General features: G+C 42.2%; 1 protein-coding gene across 8 annotated transcripts in view; it reads left to right on the top strand.

Moving 5' to 3' along the window:
• The first annotated feature begins 621 nt into the window (after nt 1-621).
• rab3gap1 (RAB3 GTPase activating protein subunit 1) overlaps nt 622-23093 on the top strand; it is a 61850-nt gene continuing 39378 nt past the window's right edge. For 3 of the 8 annotated variants that reach the window (XM_076887154.1, XM_076887150.1, XM_076887156.1), the window contains exons 1-5: nt 622-792; nt 2816-2945; nt 21887-21942; nt 22775-22853; nt 22949-23081. In XM_076887154.1, the coding sequence (XP_076743269.1) occupies nt 770-792; nt 2816-2945; nt 21887-21942; nt 22775-22853; nt 22949-23081 (421 nt within the window). In that variant the 5' untranslated portion in view covers nt 622-769. Of the gene's footprint in view, nt 793-1526; nt 1660-1964; nt 2030-2815; nt 2946-21690; nt 21797-21886; nt 21943-22774; nt 22854-22948; nt 23082-23093 lie in introns of those variants that run through there. The other 5 variants (XM_076887152.1, XM_076887151.1, XM_076887153.1 and 2 more) reach the window with 5 other exon arrangements.

The raw sequence follows: 23093 nt of genomic DNA, 5'->3' as shown, positions 1-23093 counted from the left end.
TTTTTGTTTGTCATTAAGAGACTCATTCGGGATAAGTTTTGTGGAGGGCGGAGTTCACTAATATACGCTTATGAGTTTTAGCCGAGAACGCAGCTAAAATGCTAGCATGCTAAGTTAGCCTGATTGCTAGCGGCTACTCGCGGCAGTCTTTTTTTAACAGCATGCACTCTTTTTTCCTTCGTCAGGAGAGGTGTACTGGCAGTCGCGTGACACACACAGATCAGACACATATTTCTGTGTTGCAGGTATGGAGATGTTCTTATGTTTTGGAGATGCTGTCTTTCATTCATTGTTTTTATAAGTACAGTGTTGTACTGCCTGTTAGATGGCGGTTATTAATATAATTGTACTGAAGTATAATGTTTGAACTATAAGTACCAGAATATTGGGTCCTGGTTATTGAATTGTATTTATCTGACTGTTTATTTGTTTTTGAATTATTTTGTTTATTGTTCTTATAAGTTGTTTTTGATGTTTTTTTCAGTGACATATTATTTATTTTGTGCTTTTTGTTTTTGAGAGCTTAAGTTAATGTTTTAAAACAATTTGTTGTATTTGATTCATTATATTATTGTAGTGTTAATGAAGCTGCAGACACAGCTGCTTTCAACATGGCCAGAGGAGAGGTGTACTGGCAGTCGCGTGACACACACAGATCAGACACATATTTCTGTGTTGCAGATGTGCAGTAAAGAGCCAAAGACCCAGTACTGTCTCCTGCCTCTTACTTTCACGCCAGAACACAACGCAAGAACAACAGGCGTAACACATGAACGGGTTACACATACTGAGGTGAGTTGTTGAGGATATGTCGAGCTGTTGATAAGCACGGCTGTTTCTGTGCTCTTATATACTGTTAGCCTGTTTTGCTGGCGTTAGTGAAGCTGTTTTCAACTGGATGTAACATTGTTGAACTCTGATGATTAATGAATAAACTCTCGATGTGACGACGTGAGCATGTAATTGTAACCCTGTGTTCATTTAGTCGTTTGATACCGTTTAATATCCAGTACATCTATTGGGTGTTTTATAACATGCCCTGGAATCATTTTAAGTTTTACAATGCCGGTGATTTACGACTCTTTCGCGACAGTCAACTGTGGCGTAAACTCTGGCGGGTCTCAGAGCTAGCTTATGTGAGCCAGCAGTGACATCTATACATGCAGTAGCCTTAAAATACTGATTATTTATTCTCCTGCTAGGTAAGAATTTGTGTTTTATACGTTTATTGTCACATTGTGCGCCATGTTATTGTTTCGGTGAAATGAATTTCTACAATGGCGGACTTAGACAAAATAGTGTTACTGTTAATTTGACTCTCTGCAGTGTTTAAATGCTTACATATACACACACAGTTACTGTCCCGCCACACGTATCAGTTCTGCTTCTATGCCCCATCTTTGTTTACTCTTTCCCACCCAACAAGTGCATAAATAAGATGTTAAAAACGTCATCATCATATCAAACATGATAGATTTGGGGGGAGTTTGTTTGGCACATGCTGACTGCATCCTAATTATAACCAGAAGAGGAGGCGAGAGGAGAGAACGAGAGTGCAGCAGTTTGGTGAAAGGAACAGGAAAGATGAAGAAGAGGTGAGCATCCAAGAGACGAGCAAGAGGACAGTTTCAAAGCAGACATTATGGCACAATAAAAGCTGTAAGAGCAGAGATTTATTCATGTCTTTACTATTTTTCTTTAGCTTCTACTCCCGCTGCTTACAATAAATCCGAGATAAAGAACAAACAAGAACAACTCACATGGCATTGATTGTTTAGTTCAGTGTCACTCTGTGATTGTTTGACATTTCATATAAATGTGACTCTAAAATATAGCCAATAATATTAAAAAGCTGCTGTTACTGAGTGAAACTTGAAGGATTATGATAAACTTCAGTTCTTACTGAATCTGTAACATTGCTTTTTTTTAAAATTGTTAAATGACTTTTGTGTCACTGTGCACAGTGAAAAGCTCACCTGATGTAGTGGTGAGGCCATGTTCACCACTAGATGGAGACAACCTGGCACAGGTATTTTCTATACACTAAATTTCACACTGAAAAGCCTTGGTGGGAATTTTTGTTTCATAGAAAGTAAAGGAAAACATGTCTTGAGGTCTTTTTCCTGTGTTTTCAAAATTGTGTTTTTCACATACACATCAAAACTTCACACAGACAAACACACACAGAAAACAATAAAATATGTCAAATTGCATGCACGTCTCATTCATTTTCTGAGAATTTCAACACTTTTAGTTTTTATGGAAAATAACTTTGTCAGGTCAGTGAATAGCTGCCACATAAGTACAAATCTAAATCATACATGTGTATTATAGAAAAAAGCACAAACCGTTGTGCTGTTAGTTCATAATAAATGGGTAGGGGTGCATAGTCAGTAAAAGTCACCAAGGCTCTGCAGAGCTCCAAACCTGCTCTTCCACAGACAGAAGCATCAAAAATGTGCGCTGGGAGCTTCATGGCATGGATTTCTACAGCCAACAAAATCTATATGTGTGTGGCCAAGAACCTTAGTCCATGTAGGGCATCTTAGCACAGTTTACTTGTGTCAGCTAGTGGGAGGGCAGAGAGCGCAGCCTTTACATTGTTTTATTGTAGAGTGACAGGAACTGCCTATGAGCTTCTAATCAAGCAGAAGTGTTGACGGAAAATCTATCAAAGGAAATACATTGATGAAAATCAAAGAAGAGAAATATTTATGTGATGTTCCATTTTCCTGAGAGCTGATTGGCTGTGATGACTCCTTCAAGTACTACATGCTACTTTGTCCTGCTAGTTAAGCCTGCTGTCTGTTCTCAGGCCTCCTCCTGCTTCACTGCCATATATCCATCACCAGAGGGCTCCACTGACCTGCCTGCTGACATCAGACCACACCCCTGTGTCATGTGACCTGGCAGGAGTAGCAAAGCTGGACTCAGACCTGGCCCAGGCAAGTTCAAAGGCAGCTGTGGTAGAGAGAGTATATGGGCTCAAATTGTGGTCATAAATATTTTGTACTTGTAAATCAGGATTTGTGTGTGTATGGGATCAGAACAATGCCACCTTGACATGAAACCGAAAAAAATATTGAAACTGAAAAAAATGTACAACGCGGCTGCGGTCATTGGTCATTATTTTCCTGTATGAATCGCTGTTACAGTAAAAAATGTCACTTGCATATATCATATAGGAGACACACACATTGATATACACTAAATAGTCATTTCATTTCTCTTTTTTTGTGTTGCCAATTTTTCGCGGGACACGCAATCGTGTTCTCTGATTGGATAGTTAAATTTGTGATTAACATGACATTGGCCAATCAGATGAGAGGAAGAAAAATAGGGTCAAAATTCGTACTTGTAACTTGAAAGTTTAGTGCAGACTTTCACACATATTTTTTGGATAAGTCCACACACAAATCTTTTTTACACACACAAATCCTGATTTACAAGTACAAAACTGATTTACAAGTACAAAATATTTATGACCACAATTGAGCCCATAGTAGTAAAGCACTGGAAGGATGAGGTGGAAACAGGAAGTGTGTAGATACAGTGGACTTGGCATCCTCCATCTGCCTCCATGCTCTCTTTACTGGTCTTCTAAAAACTTCTCCTGTAGCTGTTTAAATGTTTAGGATAGCATTTAGAATTCAACGTTTGTCATTACACATGTCTAAATACAGGGTAACAAAATACAGTTTGCATCTAATCAGTAAGTGCAATAAGAGCAGATTATGTATAAGTTCAGTAGAGAGCAGATATACAGATGTACTGTTGTATACATATGTACAGATATACAGATGGTGTAGCATACAGATGTTCTGTATTGCTGTACAGATGGGCAGATATACAGGTGTACTGTGAACAAATATACAGATGTGCTACATATATGCAGATGTATCGGTGTGAGGTAAACAGATCTACAGAGTGCTATGAATATATCTACAGCAGTGGAAGCGTAGCTCTCTGAACAGACTGTAACAGTGAACAGTGTAGGCACTATAACAGAGACTCTGTCAGTGTCGTAAAACTATAGCAGTAACCAATGTGAGCATGTGGTGAATGTTGTTACGATCCAATGTTGTCAGTGTTTTGTGTTAGGCGTGACTGTTATGTGTTTCCTGTTTTACTTTGAAGGTCTGTCTTATCTCAGTGTGTTCAGGTTACGCTTCCTTGTCTCGTCAGTTCTGATTTGCCCAGCTGTGTTTCCCTCCTGTTGTCCGTTCCCTGATTGCTCCCTCTATGTATTTAAGCCCTGTGTTTCAGTTTGTCATGCGTCGTGATCATTGTGGTGTTGGTATCGTAGTTTTGTATATAGCTGTAAATAGATTTGTAAAGTAGCAATTGAGTATTTTTTCCACCTTTTTTCCACCACTCTCCCAAACACGTCACTATAAGACTGGACTCTCACACACGTCACCACACGCACCACCACACATTTCCTATAATTCTATAATTTATAATCCTTATCTTTATAATCTCTTCTGCTATTTGCACATTCTTTACTGTAAATTCCTAAGTTAATTTGTAAATTTTTGTAGTAAATTGTAAATATTGTAAAACTTTTCTTCTGTCATTTAATGGTCGGGCATTGTACAGCTACAAGCATTTCACCCCCATGTCATACTGTGTATGGTTGTGTGTGTGTGACAAATAAAATTTGAATTTGAATTTGATTTGAATTTGATTTATATATTGTTCACTGCAGCAGCCTAGTAGGCGTGAGAAGCCATTTTTGTTTTCTCCTGTTTTTCATGTAGCGAGTTAGGTAAGTGAATTGTCTTTTGTTTGGTTTTTCATTTTGGGTAGGAAAGCGTAGGGACCATTAGGGAGTTTTGTTTATTTTTGGCACTGCTCACTGCTGAAGCAAATAAATGGCTGCTTAGCATTTTAAAAGATACTATTGTTTGGGTTCTTGTTTTGGGTGGAGTGTGGTGGGCCAATGTTGTGTTGCGTTCAAGACACGCCTAGACTTAGAACGTAACAATGTTGAGAATGAAATCATGGTCACTGGGAGGAGGAGTGTAGAAGGGTTCAGTGAGTGTGGATCGAAAGGTTCAGCGGGGGCTGAGTTCAGTAGGGTGACAGCTGTGGGGGAGGAGCTGTTCCTAAACCTGCTGGTTTTAGTCTGAAGGCTCCTGTAGCATCTTCTGGGGGGGAGGAGCTGGAGGAGTTTATTGGCAGGATGAGAGGAGTCCCTGAGAATGATGCGTGCTCGGCATAGACATCTCTTCTTGTGGACATCCTCAATGGCAGGAAGTGGAGTCCCTGTGGTGAAAACTGCCCAACCCGCTGCAGTGCCTTGTGGCCAGCAACAGTTCCCATACCAGAGTGTGACACAGTTGGTCAGGATGCTCTCTATCACATAGTGGTAGAAGTTAACCAGTATGTCAGTAGACAGGTGGTTCTTCTTCAGTGTCCTCAAGGAAAAAAAGGCGCTGATGGGCCTTCTTGACCAGGCTGGAGGTGTCAGTTGACCAGGACAGATTCTCAGAGATGTGGGTCCCCAAGAACTTGAAGCTGGAGACCCATTCAACAGCTGTGCCATTTATGTAGATGGGGACATGGGGGTCTCTGTTCTCCCTCCTGAAGTCCACAATGAGCTCTTTGGTTTTGCTGGTATTCAGGAGCAGGTTATTGTCAGCACCACACAGCTAGGTGCTTTACTCTTCCCTGTAGCAGACTCATCATTGTCTCTGATGAGACAGTCACCGCGGTGTCATCTGCAGACTGGATGATGGAGTTGGATCCGGACCGAGGTCTGCAGTCATAGAGGAACGGGCTCAGCACACAGCCCTGTGGAGTGCCAGTGTTGAGTGTGATGGTGGTAGAGCAGTTATAGCCTGACCTTACATGCCAGGGTCTGTTGGTCAGAAAGTCCATGATCCAGGTACAGATAATAATAATAATAATAATAATAATAATAATAATGGATTACATTTATATAGCGTCTTGTCTAAGGACACAACGACCAGGGGGATCAAACCGGCAACCTTCCAGTTATAGATGAGCTTCCCAATCCCCTGAACCATGGTCGCCTGGAGTTGCTGAGTCCAAAATCCACAAGTTTGGTGATCAGCTTGGAGGGAATGCCTGTACTGAATGCTGAGCTGAAGTCAACAAACAGCATTCTTACATAAGTATTGCATAAATATCTGAGTACACGTTGCAAGAAACTGCATTCCCAGATCACATCCACTGTGTGCTGGAAAATTTGCAACGATTCTACAAAAAAGTTCCACGTGGTGGGTTTTTTTTTCTTCCTACTGGTGATGATCCAGTGGAGCTCCAGTCACTCCAGGCTCCCTTGTGGTTCCACAAAACAAACAAACTCGTGCGTCCATGACTGATACTCCTGCTTCACTTCTGTATGAATTGATCTTTTCATCACGGTTCACTTTGGACAAGCAGGGCCCTATTTCAGGAAGCCGGTTTAGAAAACTCAGAGTGAAAAACGATACTCAGGGTTGAGTAACCCCGAACTGTCCAACTCGGAATATTCGGTTTCAGAAAGGCTGATAACAATTAGTTCAATCAACGCGGAGTTGCTTTAACCCCAAGTTAAGCGCGCGCATGAGGATACATAAAGCCCTGATTAGTGGAGCACAGATTAAGCGAGTCACCATGGAGACGGAGGGAAAGAAGGCGCGGTCAATGTATTTTACAGCGCTTGAGGCCGAAATTCTGATGGCAGTATATGCTGATAACATGCAAATTTTGCGGGAAAAAAGTAACACAGGCTCAGCTGCAAAAGAAAGGGAGCATGCATGGCAAAACAAAGCCGACAGAGTCAATGCATGAGTGTTAATTTAAACATTGATCTAGGGATTTCCACCCATTTAACACGTTATCTTATTATATTTCATTATATTTTATTTTATTTTTTATTTCATACATTTGATTTTGTGATGTGATGTGAGCGCAGGTGCAACCCAACAGGCCCCAAACGTTCCTGGTAGCAAGTAAAAATGAAATATAAAAATATAGTCCAAACAGGTAAGGTGTAATTGTATTATGAGCCATAGTGCTTGGTCTGTTTGTCCGATGTAAATCAATTGCAGTTAGAGGCTACATTAATTTCCCCTCTGTAAGCACTTATTGAAATTATCTGAGCACATTACAAGTACATATTTGCTTACTCTGTATGCTCAAATGTGGCCCGTTATAGCCAACAGAAAAAAAGCGGAGGCCCGAAAAACAGGTGGGGGTCCTCCACCACCACCACTCACAGAGCCTGGCCACTTGGCTTCCACATTTGTGATAATGTTGGCAGCATCACATATGATCTTCACAGTGCAGAGAACACAAATTAGCATCCATTACTATGATGAAATAATTTGTTAGTTTGAAATGCTACAGGGAACTATGTACCTGTACATTAATGCTGTGGAAAGACTTCCTGTTCACATAGTCTCCTTCATTTACTGAAGGAGCAATGATTGGAATGTGAGTGCCATCTATACAGCCAATCACGCCTGGGAACCGTGAGAATAAATGTAAAATTTAAGTAGTAGTTCAAGTATCACCACATCATGAATTAAGTTTTGTTCATCCTGCTACCTGCAATTTTGTGGCATCCCTCTTTGATAAATCTTGTGGGTCTGTGACCGGGGAACACCACAAACGAGTACAGGAGACGTTTCAGTGCAACTGTAACATTCCTGACTGCCCGACAGACGGTAGCCTTGGAAACGTGCTCAGCGTCACCAATATTATACAGAAAGCTCCTGTTTGCAAAAAACCGAAGTGCGATACAAATAATATGTACAGAACTGAGAGGATGTCCGCGATGTGTCACATGAGCAATATTAGGCCTGAGGATGTTATTCAAATAAATTATAGATTGTGCTGAAAAACGGTAACGTTCACACAGAAAATCATCAGGAAATGATAAAATGTCCGAACGCGCTCTAATCACTCTCTCCCGGCGGAGAGCTCTGCGGAGAATTTGGGCTTCAACATCTACTGGCTCTTCAAGGAAGGGACACGCCATGTCTGACACTTCCTACAGTCAGGTTTCTGACAAAGAGGCGGAGAAGGTCAGGGTTAGTTGTAGTAAACCTGCTAGGGGGCAGGTTAGCTTCACGGAGTGTGTCGTCATAGTAACTCACTCAGAATTAATCTAAACTCGCTTTGTGAAACCGAAAACCCAGAGTTTTCGTTAACTCAGGGTATACTTACTCAGAGTTTGCACTAAACCGGCTTCCTGAAATAGGGCCCAGGAAACAGAGGTGACGCTGACTTGTGGCTTTGCAGGAGGATTCCCTTTAACAACAGGAGCATGCACACAGTTTGTTTTAGGCCACCATGAATAGCTCACATTGTAAATCACAAAGAGCCAGTATATGATACTGTAGCTTCCACTCACTGTGACGGGATGGCTCGTAGGTGATTACACTCTGCTTCATTTGGTTCCAGTTCAGATTAAGGGACAACACATGAAAAGACAGAAACTGGAAACAAATGTTAGAAAAATATTTACTGTTAGAAAACATTCAGTGAAAACAAAATTGATTTTTCTGTTTGGCTTCAAATCTGAGTCTCCAAAAGCCAGTCAGACAGTAGAGTTGGTATAAACAGAGAGAGGAGATGAATCTTTTTTTTTAGACAGAGGAAGGAAAATATTTAGATTCACTTAAAAGGATAATTCTCTATTTTTAGCACTTTCCACTTTCACTTTCTTGCCATTGAACCATAATTAGCTTTAATTTCACTTCAAATACACGAACACAGAAAAGTAAAAGTGTGATTCTACCAAAGGTAAAACCTAAAATATAGCATTTTGAAAGAGTTCAAGGAGTTAAAATATTTGCTGGTCACTGCATTTTTGTGCGTGCAGAATTGCTAGTTTGTTGCAGAGCATGGTTCGAGGTTTTGGAGAAGCGAGGGGAGACAGCCACCGGAAGACACCTGGCGCGGAGGCGAATAAGATGCTCTTTTGAACTTTTTTTAAAATCGTTAATGAAACTTTTTTGGTTGTGAAACCTACGTATCTATTGTATCTGTTTGACGTTGAAGGGGCGTCATTAAATTTAAGCCCTAATGGTATAAAACATCTGCTTGTGCATTGTTAGTTAGAGATCGATGCTGTCTGCGTACAGCGGTCGTCTCTCCACGCGTGTCATTAAAATCATCATTTGACTTCACCCGGCCGGATCAGTGTTGTTATTTTTTTGGATTACCTCCTGTATCCCTCCTTGATATTTGAACCCTAACACTGCTGTATATGTGCTGGATTATTTGGACTACATTGCATTGTACAGTTAAACTATGATTGTATCTGTGGGGCTTAAAAACAATGACATGTGTGCACACACAGTGGATTCATTTTCACTTCTTTAGGGCTGGTCTGGAAACATTAACTGGCTCTAGATGACAGAAAGCGCTGCAAGGGCAGAAAAAACAGTATTAATCCCTTTTTGGTGCACATTATGACAGCTGGGATTCATGTATTGTGCATGTGTTGAGGTTTTCTCTTTGTGACTGAGGTCCTTACTGGCGGTGGGATTTGTATTGAGCGAGCAGTGCAGAGTGATCAGACACATATGTGCTGTTCCACAAACGGGATGTTTTTATTGTAGTCACTGTAGCAAGTGAGATCATTGAGAAATAAACCAGGAGAGATCAAACCACAGATCTTAAGTCCATGATACAATCTGAAGGAAGAGACAAGGCTCACTGTGTGGAAGGCTGAGATACTCGTCACTTCTGCAGACGAGCAGCAGAGATAGTTCAACAGGCCACAGAGTATTTTCCCAAAAGTCTCGGGGATCATTGAGATGTTTTCTGGCAAAACTGAGAGCAGCCTTTGTTCATTTTGCTCAGCAGGGGTTTCCATCTTAGAGTGGGGGAACCCTAAAATCAGCTGTAGTGGCTCTTTACACAAATCAACAAGATGCAAGCAGGTATTTCATGAACTGTCCTGGCTGATTTCCACCCTCTACACTGACAGGACGCTGTTTACACAGTCTTTTTTTTCTATATTTAAGCATCACCAGCTGAAATTCATATCCATCTCTGTTACACTTGATGTAACAGACCACGAGCACCACAGCCATTGTGCATCAGTCACACGCAGTTCTTTACTGTAAACTAACCTGATTATCCTGCACTAACCTGCAGAGGATTTTCATGTGCTCTTTAAATAACACAGTTGGTTTGCTTTGCAGCGTGTTTCACAATATGAGAACATGAGGAAATCCATGCAAGCTTTAAATTTGCATCAAGCAGTCCTGAGCAGTCCATACCTTTAAATATAAGCTCTCCTCTTCCTGTCCTGTATTCTTTCTCCATCTCTGAGTGAAGTTATCTCAAACTCGTTTCTGTCTCTGTGAAATACAGCAGCTTTTAGCTGCAACACACTGTGAAACAAACTGCACAAAAACAGTTTGTGTGTTTGCTGATGTTTGTTGAGCTGTGTTAAGGGTTCAATATTTAGGAGGAGAGTAAAAACAACCATGGTCCAGAAGAGCTTGGTCAAACAATTGATTTTAATGACCACACGCAGCGTGGTGAGATGTACACTGCAAAACATCAGCTGTAGATCTCCGCCCAAAAAGACACTTCAGATTGCTTTTGATTCATCAGGGTTAACGCCCCCTCATGCGTCATCAGATACAATACATGCATACGTCAAATCAAAACCACAATGACTTTTAACACAGTTTGAAAAGAACATCGCCTCGTCTCCATGCCAGGTCCATCTTCTGACTCTCGCTTCTCCAACTTTAACACAGTGTACTCAGAGTTAGGCCTTTCTTTTATAATGCAACAGAATCAGCACATACACATTTAAGATTATAACAAGCATTCAAAAGCATTTAAGATTATAGATTTAACTCAACAGTTTAACGTGGTTATAACTGCACCTGTAATAAAGGCTAATTGGCTACCAATATGTTTAAACATCTGAATACAATATCAATGCTGTAGATTATGTTATTAATGTCATTACTGCAATGGTAATGATGATGACCATGAACCATAGCAGTGAAATAATTTCCCTGATCTCCACAGCTGATAGAAACGTTGCATTTGAAATTACCTGCCACGACATGTTACTCCCTTTATGCTTGATCGTCTTCTGTAGGGCTCATTAGATGCTGAAGTACCGCGGCCACAACTTATGGACACCTGCAGTCGTTCCAGAGCTGTGCCAAAAAATCAAAACCACACAGCAGCCCACTTGGACCCTTTACTATGGCACACGTCATCTCTTTTTATGTGACGTCCCCTGGTGATTATTTTAAATGAAGGCTCAGAGTGACAGAAACAATAACTCCCTGTAAATTTGTTGAACCAAAAGTAACGAGAAAATGTAAGAAGTTTCAAAATAGGGCGGCTGTGGCTCACTGTACAGGGAGTGCAGAATTATTAGGCAAGTTGTATTTTTGAGGAATAATGTTATTATTGAACAACAACCATGTTCTCAATGAACCCAAAAAACTCATTAATATCAAAGCTGAATGTTTTTGGAAGTAGTTTTTAGTTTGTTTTTAGTTTGAGCTATTTTAGGGGGATATCTGTGTGTGCAGGTGACTATTACTGTGCAGAATTATTAGGCAACTTAACAAAAAACAAATATATACCCATTTCAATGATTTATTTTTACCAGTGAAACCAATATAACATCTCCACATTCACAAATATACATTTCTGACATTCAAAAACAAAACAAAAACAAATCAGCGACCAATATAGCCACCTTTCTTTGCAAGGACACTCAAAAGCCTGCCATCCATGGATTCTGTCAGTGTTTTGATCTGTTCACCATCAACATTGCGTGCAGCAGCAACCACAGCCTCCCAGACACTGTTCAGAGAGGTGTACTGTTTTCCCTCCTTGTAAATCTCACATTTGATGATGGACCACAGGTTCTCAATGGGGTTCAGATCAGGTGAACAAGGAGGCCATGTCATTAGTTTTTCTTCTTTTATACCCTTTCTTCTTTTATACCCTTTCTTGCCAGCCACGCTGTGGAGTACTTGGACGCGTGTGATGGAGCATTGTCCTGCATGAAAATCATGTTTTTCTTGAAGGATGCAGACTTCTTAGATGAATCTAAGATGGCGCTGGAGTGACGGCAGCCTTTCCAAGTAGCTCTGCAACACCGCACCTTTTTTATTAACTTTAACTTTTTTAGACTAGGCTTTTCAAACTTTTTTTCACCTTCCTCTACTTATACCTCTTAGATATAGCGATACAAGATGGATAATGCACTTTTAAAAACTTCTGGAACCAGTTCCTTCATCTATTCGAGAGCGGAGCTGCTGGCACTAAAAACAAAGGGACAGACCGGCATGCGACACAACATCCCGGCCGAGCTAAAGAGGAGCTACAGAGGCTGCAAAGCTGGAGTGAGGAGAGCGGATCACCGGAGGTGATTCAAACCATCAATCCCGACAGTGATCATGGGCAACGTGAACTCGTTACAGAATAAGATTGACGAACTGTGCGCTCTGAACAACCACAGACTATACCGTGAGTGCAGCTTGTTTATCTTCACGGAGACGTGGCTAACCGAGCTAACGCCGCAGGCTAACGTAGACCTATGTGGTTTCACATCCGTGAGAGCCGATAGGGACACGCAGGCCAGCGGAAAAAGCAGAGGTGGGGGACTCATTGTCTACGTTAACAACAGATACTGTAACCCTGGACACGTCTCCGTTAAAGTTTCGGTATGCCGTCCGGACCTGGAGCTGCTAGCTGTTAGCTTGCGGCCATATTATCTACCTCGGGAGTTCAGTCATGTGATCTGTGTGTGTGTTTACATCCCTCCGAGGGCCGACGCAACGGCTGCCTGTGAGAAAATACACACAGTCACAGCAAGACTTCAGACACAAAACCCCGAGGCTTTCATTATTATATCTGGAGACTTTAACCATGCCACACTGGACTCTACTCTGGCTGCTTTTCACCAGTTTGTGAATTGTCCCACAAGGAGCAACAGGACAATTGACCTACTGTATGCTAATGTGAGAGATGCATACAGAGCCACCCCCCTCCCCCCACTAGGGAAGTCAGACCACAACCTGGTTTACCTACAGCCACAATACACACCCCTCGTCCAAAGGCAGCCTGTCACAACGCGCTCCATCCGGAGATGGACCCCAGAAAAGGAGGATGCTCTGAGGGACTGCTATGACACCACAGACTGGGATGTGCTCCTGAGCCCACATGGTGAGGACATAGAGGGGGCGACACACTGTCTGACGGACTACCTCAACTTTTGTGTGGACACGGTCGCCCCTGCTAAGACGGTACGGTGTTATCCTAATAACAAACCGTGGGTAACACAGGAAGTCAAAGCTGTCCTCAACATGAAGAAGAAGGCTTTCAGGAGCAAAGTGAAGGAGGAGATGAAAGCAGCACAGCGGGAGGTGAAACGCTGCCTGAGGGAAGCAAAGGACACCTACAGGAGGAAGGTGGAGCAGAAGTTGGAGAGGAACAATATGAGGGAGGTCTGGAATGGTGTGAAAACCATCACAGGCCACAACACCAAGAAAAGCACAGTGGGGGGGACTGTGGAGAAGGCAAACGAACTCAACAACTTCTTCAACAGGTTTGACCAGCCCACAACCCCCCCACCCTCACCTTTACTACGGAGTCCAATCCCCACTCTCCTGCCTCCCTCGCTTCCCCCCCTTCCTGACACCATGACACCCCCCTCCTCCAATCCCTCTCTCAGCAGCAAGACATCTCCCCTCCTCCCAAACATCTCCCAGTGTCACAGTGGATCAGGTCAGGAGACAACTGAGGAAGCTTCGCCCCAGAAAGGCAGCAGGCCCAGACAAGGTGTGTCCTAGGATGCTAAAGGCGTGTGCTGCTGAACTTGGGGAGCCGCTACAACGAGTCTTCAACCTCAGTCTGCGACTGGGGAGAGTGCCCGCCCTATGGAAGACATCCTGCATCGTCCCGGTCCCCAAAAAGAACCGGCCCAATGAGCTGAATGACTTCCGACCGGTGGCACTGACGTCACATCTTATGAAGACTCTAGAGCGGCTCTTCCTCAACCTCCTCCGACCACAGGTACAACATGCCCAGGACCCACTACAGTTTGCATACAAGGCGGGTGTCGGAGTGGAGGATGCCATCCTGTACCTCCTACACAGAGCCCACTCACACCTGGATGGGGGAAAAGGCACGGTCAGGATCCTGTTTCTTGACTTTTCCAGTGCCTTTAATACCATCCGGCCCTGTATGCTTCAGGAAAAACTGAACAGGATGGAGGTGGACCCCTGCCTGGTCGCTTGGATCTCCGACTACCTCACCGACAGACCACAGTACGTCAGGCTGAAGGACATCACGTCTGACACAGTGGTCAGCAGCACAGGAGCACCACAGGGAACTGTGCTGTCCCCTCTTCTCTTCACCCTGTACACCTCTGACTTCTGCTACAACTCTGAATTATGCCATATTCAGAAGTTTGCAGACGACACAGCCATCGTGGGGTGTATCTGGGATGATCAGGAAGAGGAGTACAGAAGTCTGGTGAGGAACTTTGTCGCATGGAGTCACACAAACCACCTGAAACTCAACACCTCAAAGACTAAGGAACTGGTTGTGGACTTCGGGAGGTCCAGAGAAGGTCCACTGCCGGTTCAGATAGAGGGGGAGGAGGTGGAGGTGGTCAACAAGTACAAGTACCTCGGGCTGTGGGTGGACAATAAACTGGACTCATGCAACACAGAGCACCTGTATAAAAAAGCCCAAAGCCGACTGTACTTCCTCAGGAGGCTGAGGTCTTTTAACATCTGCAGGAAGCTCCTGAGGATGTTTTACCAGTCGGTGGTTGCTGGAGTACTTTTCTATGCTGTGGTGTGCTGGGGGAGCAGCACAGCAAAGAAGGACTCATCCAGGCTGGAGAAACTGATCAGGAGGGCTAGCTCTGTGGTCGGCATGAAGCTGGACACTCTGGTGACAGTGGCAGAGAAAAGGACATTAAAGAAACTGATGGACATTATGAACAATGCTGGGCATCCTCTGCACACGGCCATAAACAATCAGAAGAGTCTGTTCAGTGACAGGTTGCTTCTCCCCAAGACAAGAACTAACAGACTTAAAAACTCCTTTGTCCCACACGCCATCAGACTGTTTAACTCCTCTCTGGAGGGGAGAGGGAGGGGAAACAGGAGGACAAAGGAGGGGGGAACAACTAAGCTGTAGTGCCTCTTCACCTCACTGTACAATACCTTGTGCAATACTTTTTGTAAATAGTCAACAGTGCAATAGACTCAATACGAGAAATGTGCAATTCACTTGTATTTTTATTTTTATTCCTATTTATTCTATATATGTGTGTATATATATATATATATATATATATATATATAATATTCTGTAACTCTGTAACTTCTGTCGGTGCTGTGCTTTTTTGGAAATCGAATTTCCCAGAGGAACCCACCCGAGGGATTAATAAAGTTCTATCTAATCTAATCTAATCTAAATCTTCTTCCTGTACCACTGCTTGAAGAAGGTGTCTTCCAGAAACTGGCAGTAGGACTGGGAGTTGAGCTTGACTCCATCCTCAACCCGAAAAGGCCCCACAAGCTCATCTTTGATGATACCAGCCCAAACCAGTACTCCACCTCCACCTTGCTGGCGTCTGAGTGGGACTGGAGCTCTCTGCCCTTTACCAATCCAGCCACGGGCCCATCCATCTGGCCCATCAAGACTCACTCTCATTTCATCAGTCCATAAAACCTTAGAAAAACCAGTCTTGAGATATTTCTTGGCCCAGTCTTGACGTTTCAGCTTGTGTGTCTTGTTCAGTGGTGGTCGTCTTTCAGCCTTTCTTACCTTGGCCATGTCTCTGAGTATTGCACACCTTGTGCTTTTGGGCACTCCAGTGATGTTGCAGCTCTGAAATATGGCCAAACTGGTGGCAAGTGGCATCTTGGCAGCTGCACGCTTGACTTTTCTCAGTTCATGGGCAGTTATTTTGTGCCTTGGTTTTTCCACACGCTTCTTGCGACCCTGTTGACTATTTTGAATGAAACGCTTGATTGTTCGATGATCACGCTTCAGAAGCTTTGTAATTTTGAGACTGCTGCATCCCTCTGCAAGATATCTCACTATTTTTGACTTTTCTGAGCCTGTCAAGTCCTTCTTTTGACCCATTTTGCCAAAGGAAAGGATGTTGCCTAATAATTATGCACACCTGATATAGGGTGTTGATGTCATTAGACCACACCCCTTCTCATTACAGAGATGCACATCACCTAATATGCTTAATTGGTAGTAGGCTTTCGAGCCTATACAGCTTGGAGTAAGACAACATGCATGAAGAGGATGATGTGGACAAAATACTCATTTGCCTAATAATTCTGCACTCCCTGTATGCTGGACCAGTGAAATTCTCCTTTCTGTCAGTGTAAAGATGACATATTTAACTGTTTTTCTACATGATAAAGAAAAAGCTGATGTGACAAAGACAGAAATCTGTCGGCACGGCTCTTTGTACTTAAATCGTAAGAAATAAACGTGTAAGATTACAGAAAAAAGCCCTGACAGCTCATTGCCCAAACTGCACAGTTTTTCCTTTCGTTTTTTAAACTGTAGTTGTCAATAGAAAATTGATTAACCGCATAAATTAACCGTATAAAGGTTATACTGACAACAGGAGGGAATGTCAATAGAAAATTGTATTTGTTTAGTCAGTATAAGCTTTTAATGATATAAGTTTATTCGTGATAGAATGCTGCATGATGATCTCTTCATTGCTCAGAACTGATTGTTCTTTATGAAACGTGTTCTGATATTCGTATCTGAATCTTTCCACAGCGATAGTAAGAAGTTGAACAAGCAGTTCTGACATCGCACACACACACACACACACACGCACACATGCACATGCTCATGTCACTGAACGAATGTATTAATTCCTGTTGTATAAAGAAAGAAAGCAGACGGTGACAGAGCGCGAGTCCATGAATGTCTCCTGTGCGAGCGCTCTGTGACCGTCCTCACGAGTAAACACAACTGCAGTGTTTGTGTTTTCTAACTCAGGTGTCTCAGCTGAAGAACTGCGGGGTGATTTTTAAAAATCCCCTGTCAGTAGTCATATAAAACAGAGATTTCTGTAGTAAAAAGTGAAAAACAAACTTTTCTGTCATTTAATTGTTATTTGCTTGATGTCTTTGTGTAGCATGAATGGCAATAAAGGAGGTTTTTATCACTAGGAAAAGCTGTAAAACTTATAAAAACACGGTTAAAAGTCCAAATTTCATGCTTGTGCTTCTTTGTGGTGAGCAGCAGATCCAACAAGTTAAGAATTATTAACGACTTCAAGCGAGCGTTCAGGCCTGTGAAACTCATTTAGACACTCAGACAGTGAGCCATGGCTCTGTGGTATGTGCACACATCTCTGCCATTCAAAGACACTTTGTATAACTTGATTTTATGTTATTTTTCAAATGTACATATTCTTTTTCAACAAAGCAACATTTTATTCAGTGTTTTCATGAAAATAGTATTTTTATGCATTAAGTACTACTTGGGAGAACACACCTGAGGTCTAAGGCCTGGACAAGTTTGAAACAATGGAAAATAGCAGAAAATAAAAACAAGTCTGCACTCAGCTTTGCAGTCTTCCATTGAAATGCAGTCAGATGCTGCCCACTTTACGTTTTCACAGTTGTTTGGTGGTGGCTATGGCGGAGCTTCCACAGAGGCCAGCAGGTGGATGAGGGAAAGGTGAGGCAGGAGGAGCAGAGGCCCGAGGCGGCCGCCGGTCCGAGTGTCAGGTGAACTGAACTTCAGGTAAGAAGTTATGACCTGCAGTCTATCTGGGTCAGATATGAACCAAGTTTAGGTGGAGTTTATTTTCGTTGTGCTGACTTTTTACAGTCAGTTACAATAACTCGTACTGCGTACTAGCCAGCATGATGGAGTTTCTACAGCTGGGTGGTGCTATGATGTTACTGATAGTGAACTTCATTTTATTCATAAGGTTAGTTAGTAGAGTTGCCAACCATCCCCTAAAAAATGGAATTGTCCCGCATTCAGAGAAAATATTACGCGCTTCGTATTGAGGTGAAAAGGAGCACAGTTTGTCCCGGACTTCAGCTACAATGGAAAAAGACACAAAGCTGGAGTTATTCTGTGTCTTTACACTGTCAGCTGTCTCTTCTTCTCTCATTCTCTCACCCTCCCTCTCCTGTTGCTACTTCAATCATGAAACTGATCAATGATCAGCTGATCGTCTCTCTCGTTAGTTTATCGCCCACTTTGCGCCAGAAAGAGAAAGCCAGCGGTTGTCGCGCTAAAAAACAGCAGCACGTTTAAGCTTGATCAGCTGTTGTTAGAATTTATTTAATATTACTTTCTAGTATCAGCTGATGTTTGCTGGAGCCACAGCTGTAAAGCTGCTGGTCATGATGTCGGTTTGGATATGTGGTGAGAAACATCTCTCTCTCTATGACAGCTGGGATAGGCTCCAGCGCTCCCCGCGACCCTGAGAAGGATAAGTGGAAGCGAATGAATGGATGGATGGATTATTAGAGTTACAGTCATACATATTTTCAGAAGCTTGTATTTAATCTCCATAAGAAACAATCATATTTAGCAGCATGAAAATTACATATTTATTTAGAAAATTACGTATTTTTATTGGAAGATCATGAGGGAGGAAAATATATGGTTCTTCAAAACAGAAAAATAAACAAAAAATCCATATTATGGAGTTGACAAGTGGTGACACACGAGTAGAAAGCAAGATATTATTTCTTTCAAAATGACCATTAAACCTTAACAACCTTTGTAATATCACAAGACACATCATAACAATTCTGTTTTTGCACATGTCAAGTTCTACATCTTAATAGTTCACCAGCAAGTAGCTGCCTACTACTCCTTGATTCCTAAAGTACTCTGTGGTTGTGTGTTTAGACCCTGCTGGACTTTCTCTACTTTTGACTCTCTGTGCTAGTTTCCAAAACCTTCTCTTCTGCCTTTTTTCTCTTCCTTTCAGATCACTGATGTTCTTTATTTTTCCCTCTTTCACTCTATTTCTCCATCTTTCCCTTTATGAGAAACTCAGGCTGGCTGTTAATTTTTTCTCTACTTATTTTTTGATCCTCCCTGTTCCTTCTCTTTTGTTCCTCTACTGACAGCTTCCCCTTTGCTATTCTAGCCTGAAATGTACCATTTTGTAATTGCTATAATTTTTCTGAAGCATATGCATTTACACATATTAAGGATGAATATTCACAACACAAATATGTATTAAGCAACAGAAATGCTATCCGGTCTTTAAGTCTGATGTCATTAGCCGTTTCCAGGTCCAAACTCCGCTGCAGATCCCAAAGTCAAAGGAACTCTGCGGCATCACTGAGAGTTACAAACTGTCTAAATTCTTTCATCTTTAATAAAATGATCAGTGTGGCTGTTTTACCAGGTGTAACATCCAGGCATCCATGAAAACAGAATATATGAAATTTAACAGAGTTAGAAGTTAGCTCGCCGGTTTCCACCTTAACACCAGCTCTGCTATCACTTCCAACATAAATGAAGACAAAACTAAACAGCACTGGCGTTTGTAGGGTTACTGATGTTGGACTAGCTGGTATATAATGATGTGCTACGTGATTGCTAGCGACACAGCTATGTTAGCGTAACATAAACACAGTGAAACTTTTTTCCACTTGATAAAAGTTAACGTGAGGGTTCCCGATGGTTAGGCTGACAGTGATCACTGACTGTTTTTAGGGGCTTGTTCAGATTAAATAGAACAAGATAAAAAAGAATAAAAACATGTTAAAACACAGCAGCCTTAATAAACACAGTAGTTTGGACCCGAAAGCAGGGTTCATACATCATCACTTAAAAGACCAGCTCTCGGGGCAGAGATAGCTCAGTAGATAGAGTGTTTGCCCCATGATCGTTGGGGGTTCAAATCCACTGAACAGCGGCTATCCTGAGATACCCTTGAGCAAGCTACCGTCTCTACACACTGCTCCCCGGGTCATGGATTGGTAGCTGCCCACTGCTTCACTGAGTAAATGGGTTAAATGCAGAGGACTAAGCATTTTCCTACAGGATTAATAAAGTATACATTAACTATGAGATTCAAGATCAGGCAAATTCCATAATATTCAACACATCTGTAAAGCAGAAATATCAGTAAAATACACAGGAAGTAATATGACTGAAATAGTAATAAAAATAACTTAATATAATTAGTGAATAGGACACTTTTGTGACATTTGCCAAAATCATTAGAAAAAGGGTCAACACCGTCAGGCAGAAATCCTGATGGTGCTGACAAAATACCCTACTTTCTCTCATAGCACGTTTTTCTGACAGACGCCATCTTGTTGTTCATCAGTTGCTTATGGCCTCTACTGTGGTGTTGATGCACTATGGGTGTGACACAGAGTTTTTTTTTATCAGAAAGGTATGCAATAAATGAAATAAAAATTAAAAAAACTCACCAGAGCAGTGACCTCATGGCATGTGTATCAAACAGGAAGTGGTAAAGGGGTCCTCACAGTGTAAGTTACCCACAATAATTCCTGATTTTTTTGTACTTTTTAAAAAATCTGATGGTGTTGACAGAAACTTTGGACATGTTTTGTCCCTTATCTCAAGAATCACTGATATATTCTCAAAATCTTTCATAAACTGCCTGCTTTTCAGGAATGAGGTGGTAATTCGATTTTGGAGCAGTTCTTGAGCCATAACCTTTCCTCACTGTCACTGGTACGGTGCTGCACTGATGCCTTCCTGAGAGCAAATGCAAGCACAAAGAGTTAAGTCAGCAGTTTTTTGATGAGCTTTCAATATTTCCTTTAACTAACGGGGAGTGAGGTCCTTTTATCTCAGGCATGTCAGGAATACTGAAACCTGGGCTGACTGACCTGACCACAGCCTCTATGACTTCAGCATCACTGTGTCCTTTACACAAGAGGCCGACTGGCCCACAGATCTTGACACCTCTCCTTACTGTCACTTCTTGAAGCCTGTTTGCTGCTGTAGGAAACACATTTTATGGAGCTGTCAGCTGACTCGGCGATGTTCTGTTCACTCTTTGACACACCCTGCTAATTGCTTATATTAACATCTCTTGGCTGGTCTGAGAATGGGTTGGCGTTCCCCGGACAAGCTGGAGGAGGCTTCTCTGCTTGGGCTGCTGCTGTGTTACTGCTGCATTTCTGCTCATCAGACTCACCTAATGAGATGGCTGGAACTGTTTCTTTTTGGCGAGGTGTCTGATGTCAGCTGGCAGTGATGATGATGATGCCACTCGAAGCTGCTTTTTCAAGTTTGATTCAGTTAGTCTTGAGTGGAAGCGCCTCTTTGCAAGAGTCAGTTTTGAAAAGACCTGTTCAAAGTGGTACGTTGTCCCAAACAGAGATGCAAATTTCAGGGCATGTCTCGCCAGGATGGGAAAAGCCTCAGCATGAAAGTACAGTTTGTGAAAGTCCAGCAGAGAGAGGCTGTTATACTTAGCTTTGAGCTCGTAGTTGTTTTGCAGCCCAATTATTTCCACTTGGAAAGTGTCTGGCACAGATGGTTGCACATTAAACGGCGTAGCAAACATCTCCAGTTCCTTTTGGATATTCTTCACATCTTGAAACCTGTCATTAAATGCCTGAATGAGTTTTGCACAACGACTGTTGTTGTGATTTGGCGCTACACAAATAAAATTTAACTGAATTTAGAATTTGTTTGTTTTCTTTTATTGTGAAAGAACTATAGAGGAAGCGACCACCTTTTCGCACATGCGTAGAAAAACATCCTAGTTTCCGGAACCGATCAGGCAGCCAAAGGCAACAACATGGCTGCTGATAGCGATGTGAGTTTGTTTTGTAACATGTCAGTGTGGTTGTTAAGCGCGCTGTAACAATACGACAGCTGATTTTACGTTTACGTTTGTGTTTTGCAGCCCGAGTCGGAGGTTTTCGAGATCACCGACTTCACCACTGCGTCCGAGTGGGAGCGGTAAGCCAGCTGGTCATTACTCTGAAAACTAGGATTAGTCCACAGCTTTACGTGTTCCGCACAGCTCGCCCTCGGGAGACACGAACCTGCATTTATTTCTTCAGGCCTAAACATAACAACATGATTGTATATTACAGCGAACCTAACCTCAAATAGTCAAGCTAAAGAGTGAGGCTGTGTATCTGTGCATATACATTTACCACCACTCTGATATCGCACACCAGCATCACTAAAACTATAACACTGCACAGATATAGATGTGCTTCCGGTGTAGATGAATAGGAAGACTGGTGCCATATGTGTGAGCCATTTTTAAATAATCTTCTGGATATTGATTACCAAACAAACTATAGCCAACTAAAATGTATTATTACAAAATGTGCGTTAAATAAAATGCATTTTCCAAGAACTGACCTGTAATTAGACACATTTGTCAATAAGGAACTCACCTGCTTGTTAGGGCTTGAGCCAGAAGTTTGAACTAGGAGTGGGTTTCCATAATCGATATTCCAATTAAAATCGATTTTAGCTTGAATAAAGTGATATTGATTCATTAAAATGGTTGTTTGTACTGCGTTGTCATGTCCTAATATGTTGATCCATTGGTTGGTGCAGCTCGTGTGTGCAGAGGCAGTTCAAATGGCTGCAGCCTCTTTAACGAATCACAGTTAACATTTGCATTCAGTCATATTCATTGCTTACTGTAGATGTAATATTTAAAGCACAGTGTGCTTGGAGGGAAATTCATTTCTGAAGATTAGTTTCAGTGGTTATTTAGCATGAACCAGACACTGTGCATGTATGCTGGGCTAATCTGTTCATCTGCCTGAAGTTTTGTGTCCAGAGTGGAGGAAGTGCTTAATGATTGGAAGCTGACAGGGAACACTGCACGGAAGGTTTCTCCAGAGAAGGTATTTTTTACTCATCAAATCTTTACATGCGTGTGAAGTATGCAGAAAGGAAGTATCTCACCTTCATCGTATGATGCTGCATTATCTGAACACAGGGGGAATACACCAGTGGAACCTGGGCGGAGAAGTCGCAGGAAATTAATTTTGCTGACTTCAAGTTCTACATAAGCCACTACTTTCTGAAACAAGAGTGTGAAGAGGATGATGGGAAGGACAACCTCGAGGAAGGTAGAGTCACTT

The sequence above is a fragment of the Maylandia zebra genome, linkage group LG8, assembly GCF_041146795.1.
Source record: "Maylandia zebra isolate NMK-2024a linkage group LG8, Mzebra_GT3a, whole genome shotgun sequence".
Lineage (NCBI taxonomy): Eukaryota > Metazoa > Chordata > Actinopteri > Cichliformes > Cichlidae > Maylandia > Maylandia zebra.
Note: the sequence above shows the minus strand (reverse complement) of the source record. Positions and strands in the feature narration are given on the sequence as shown.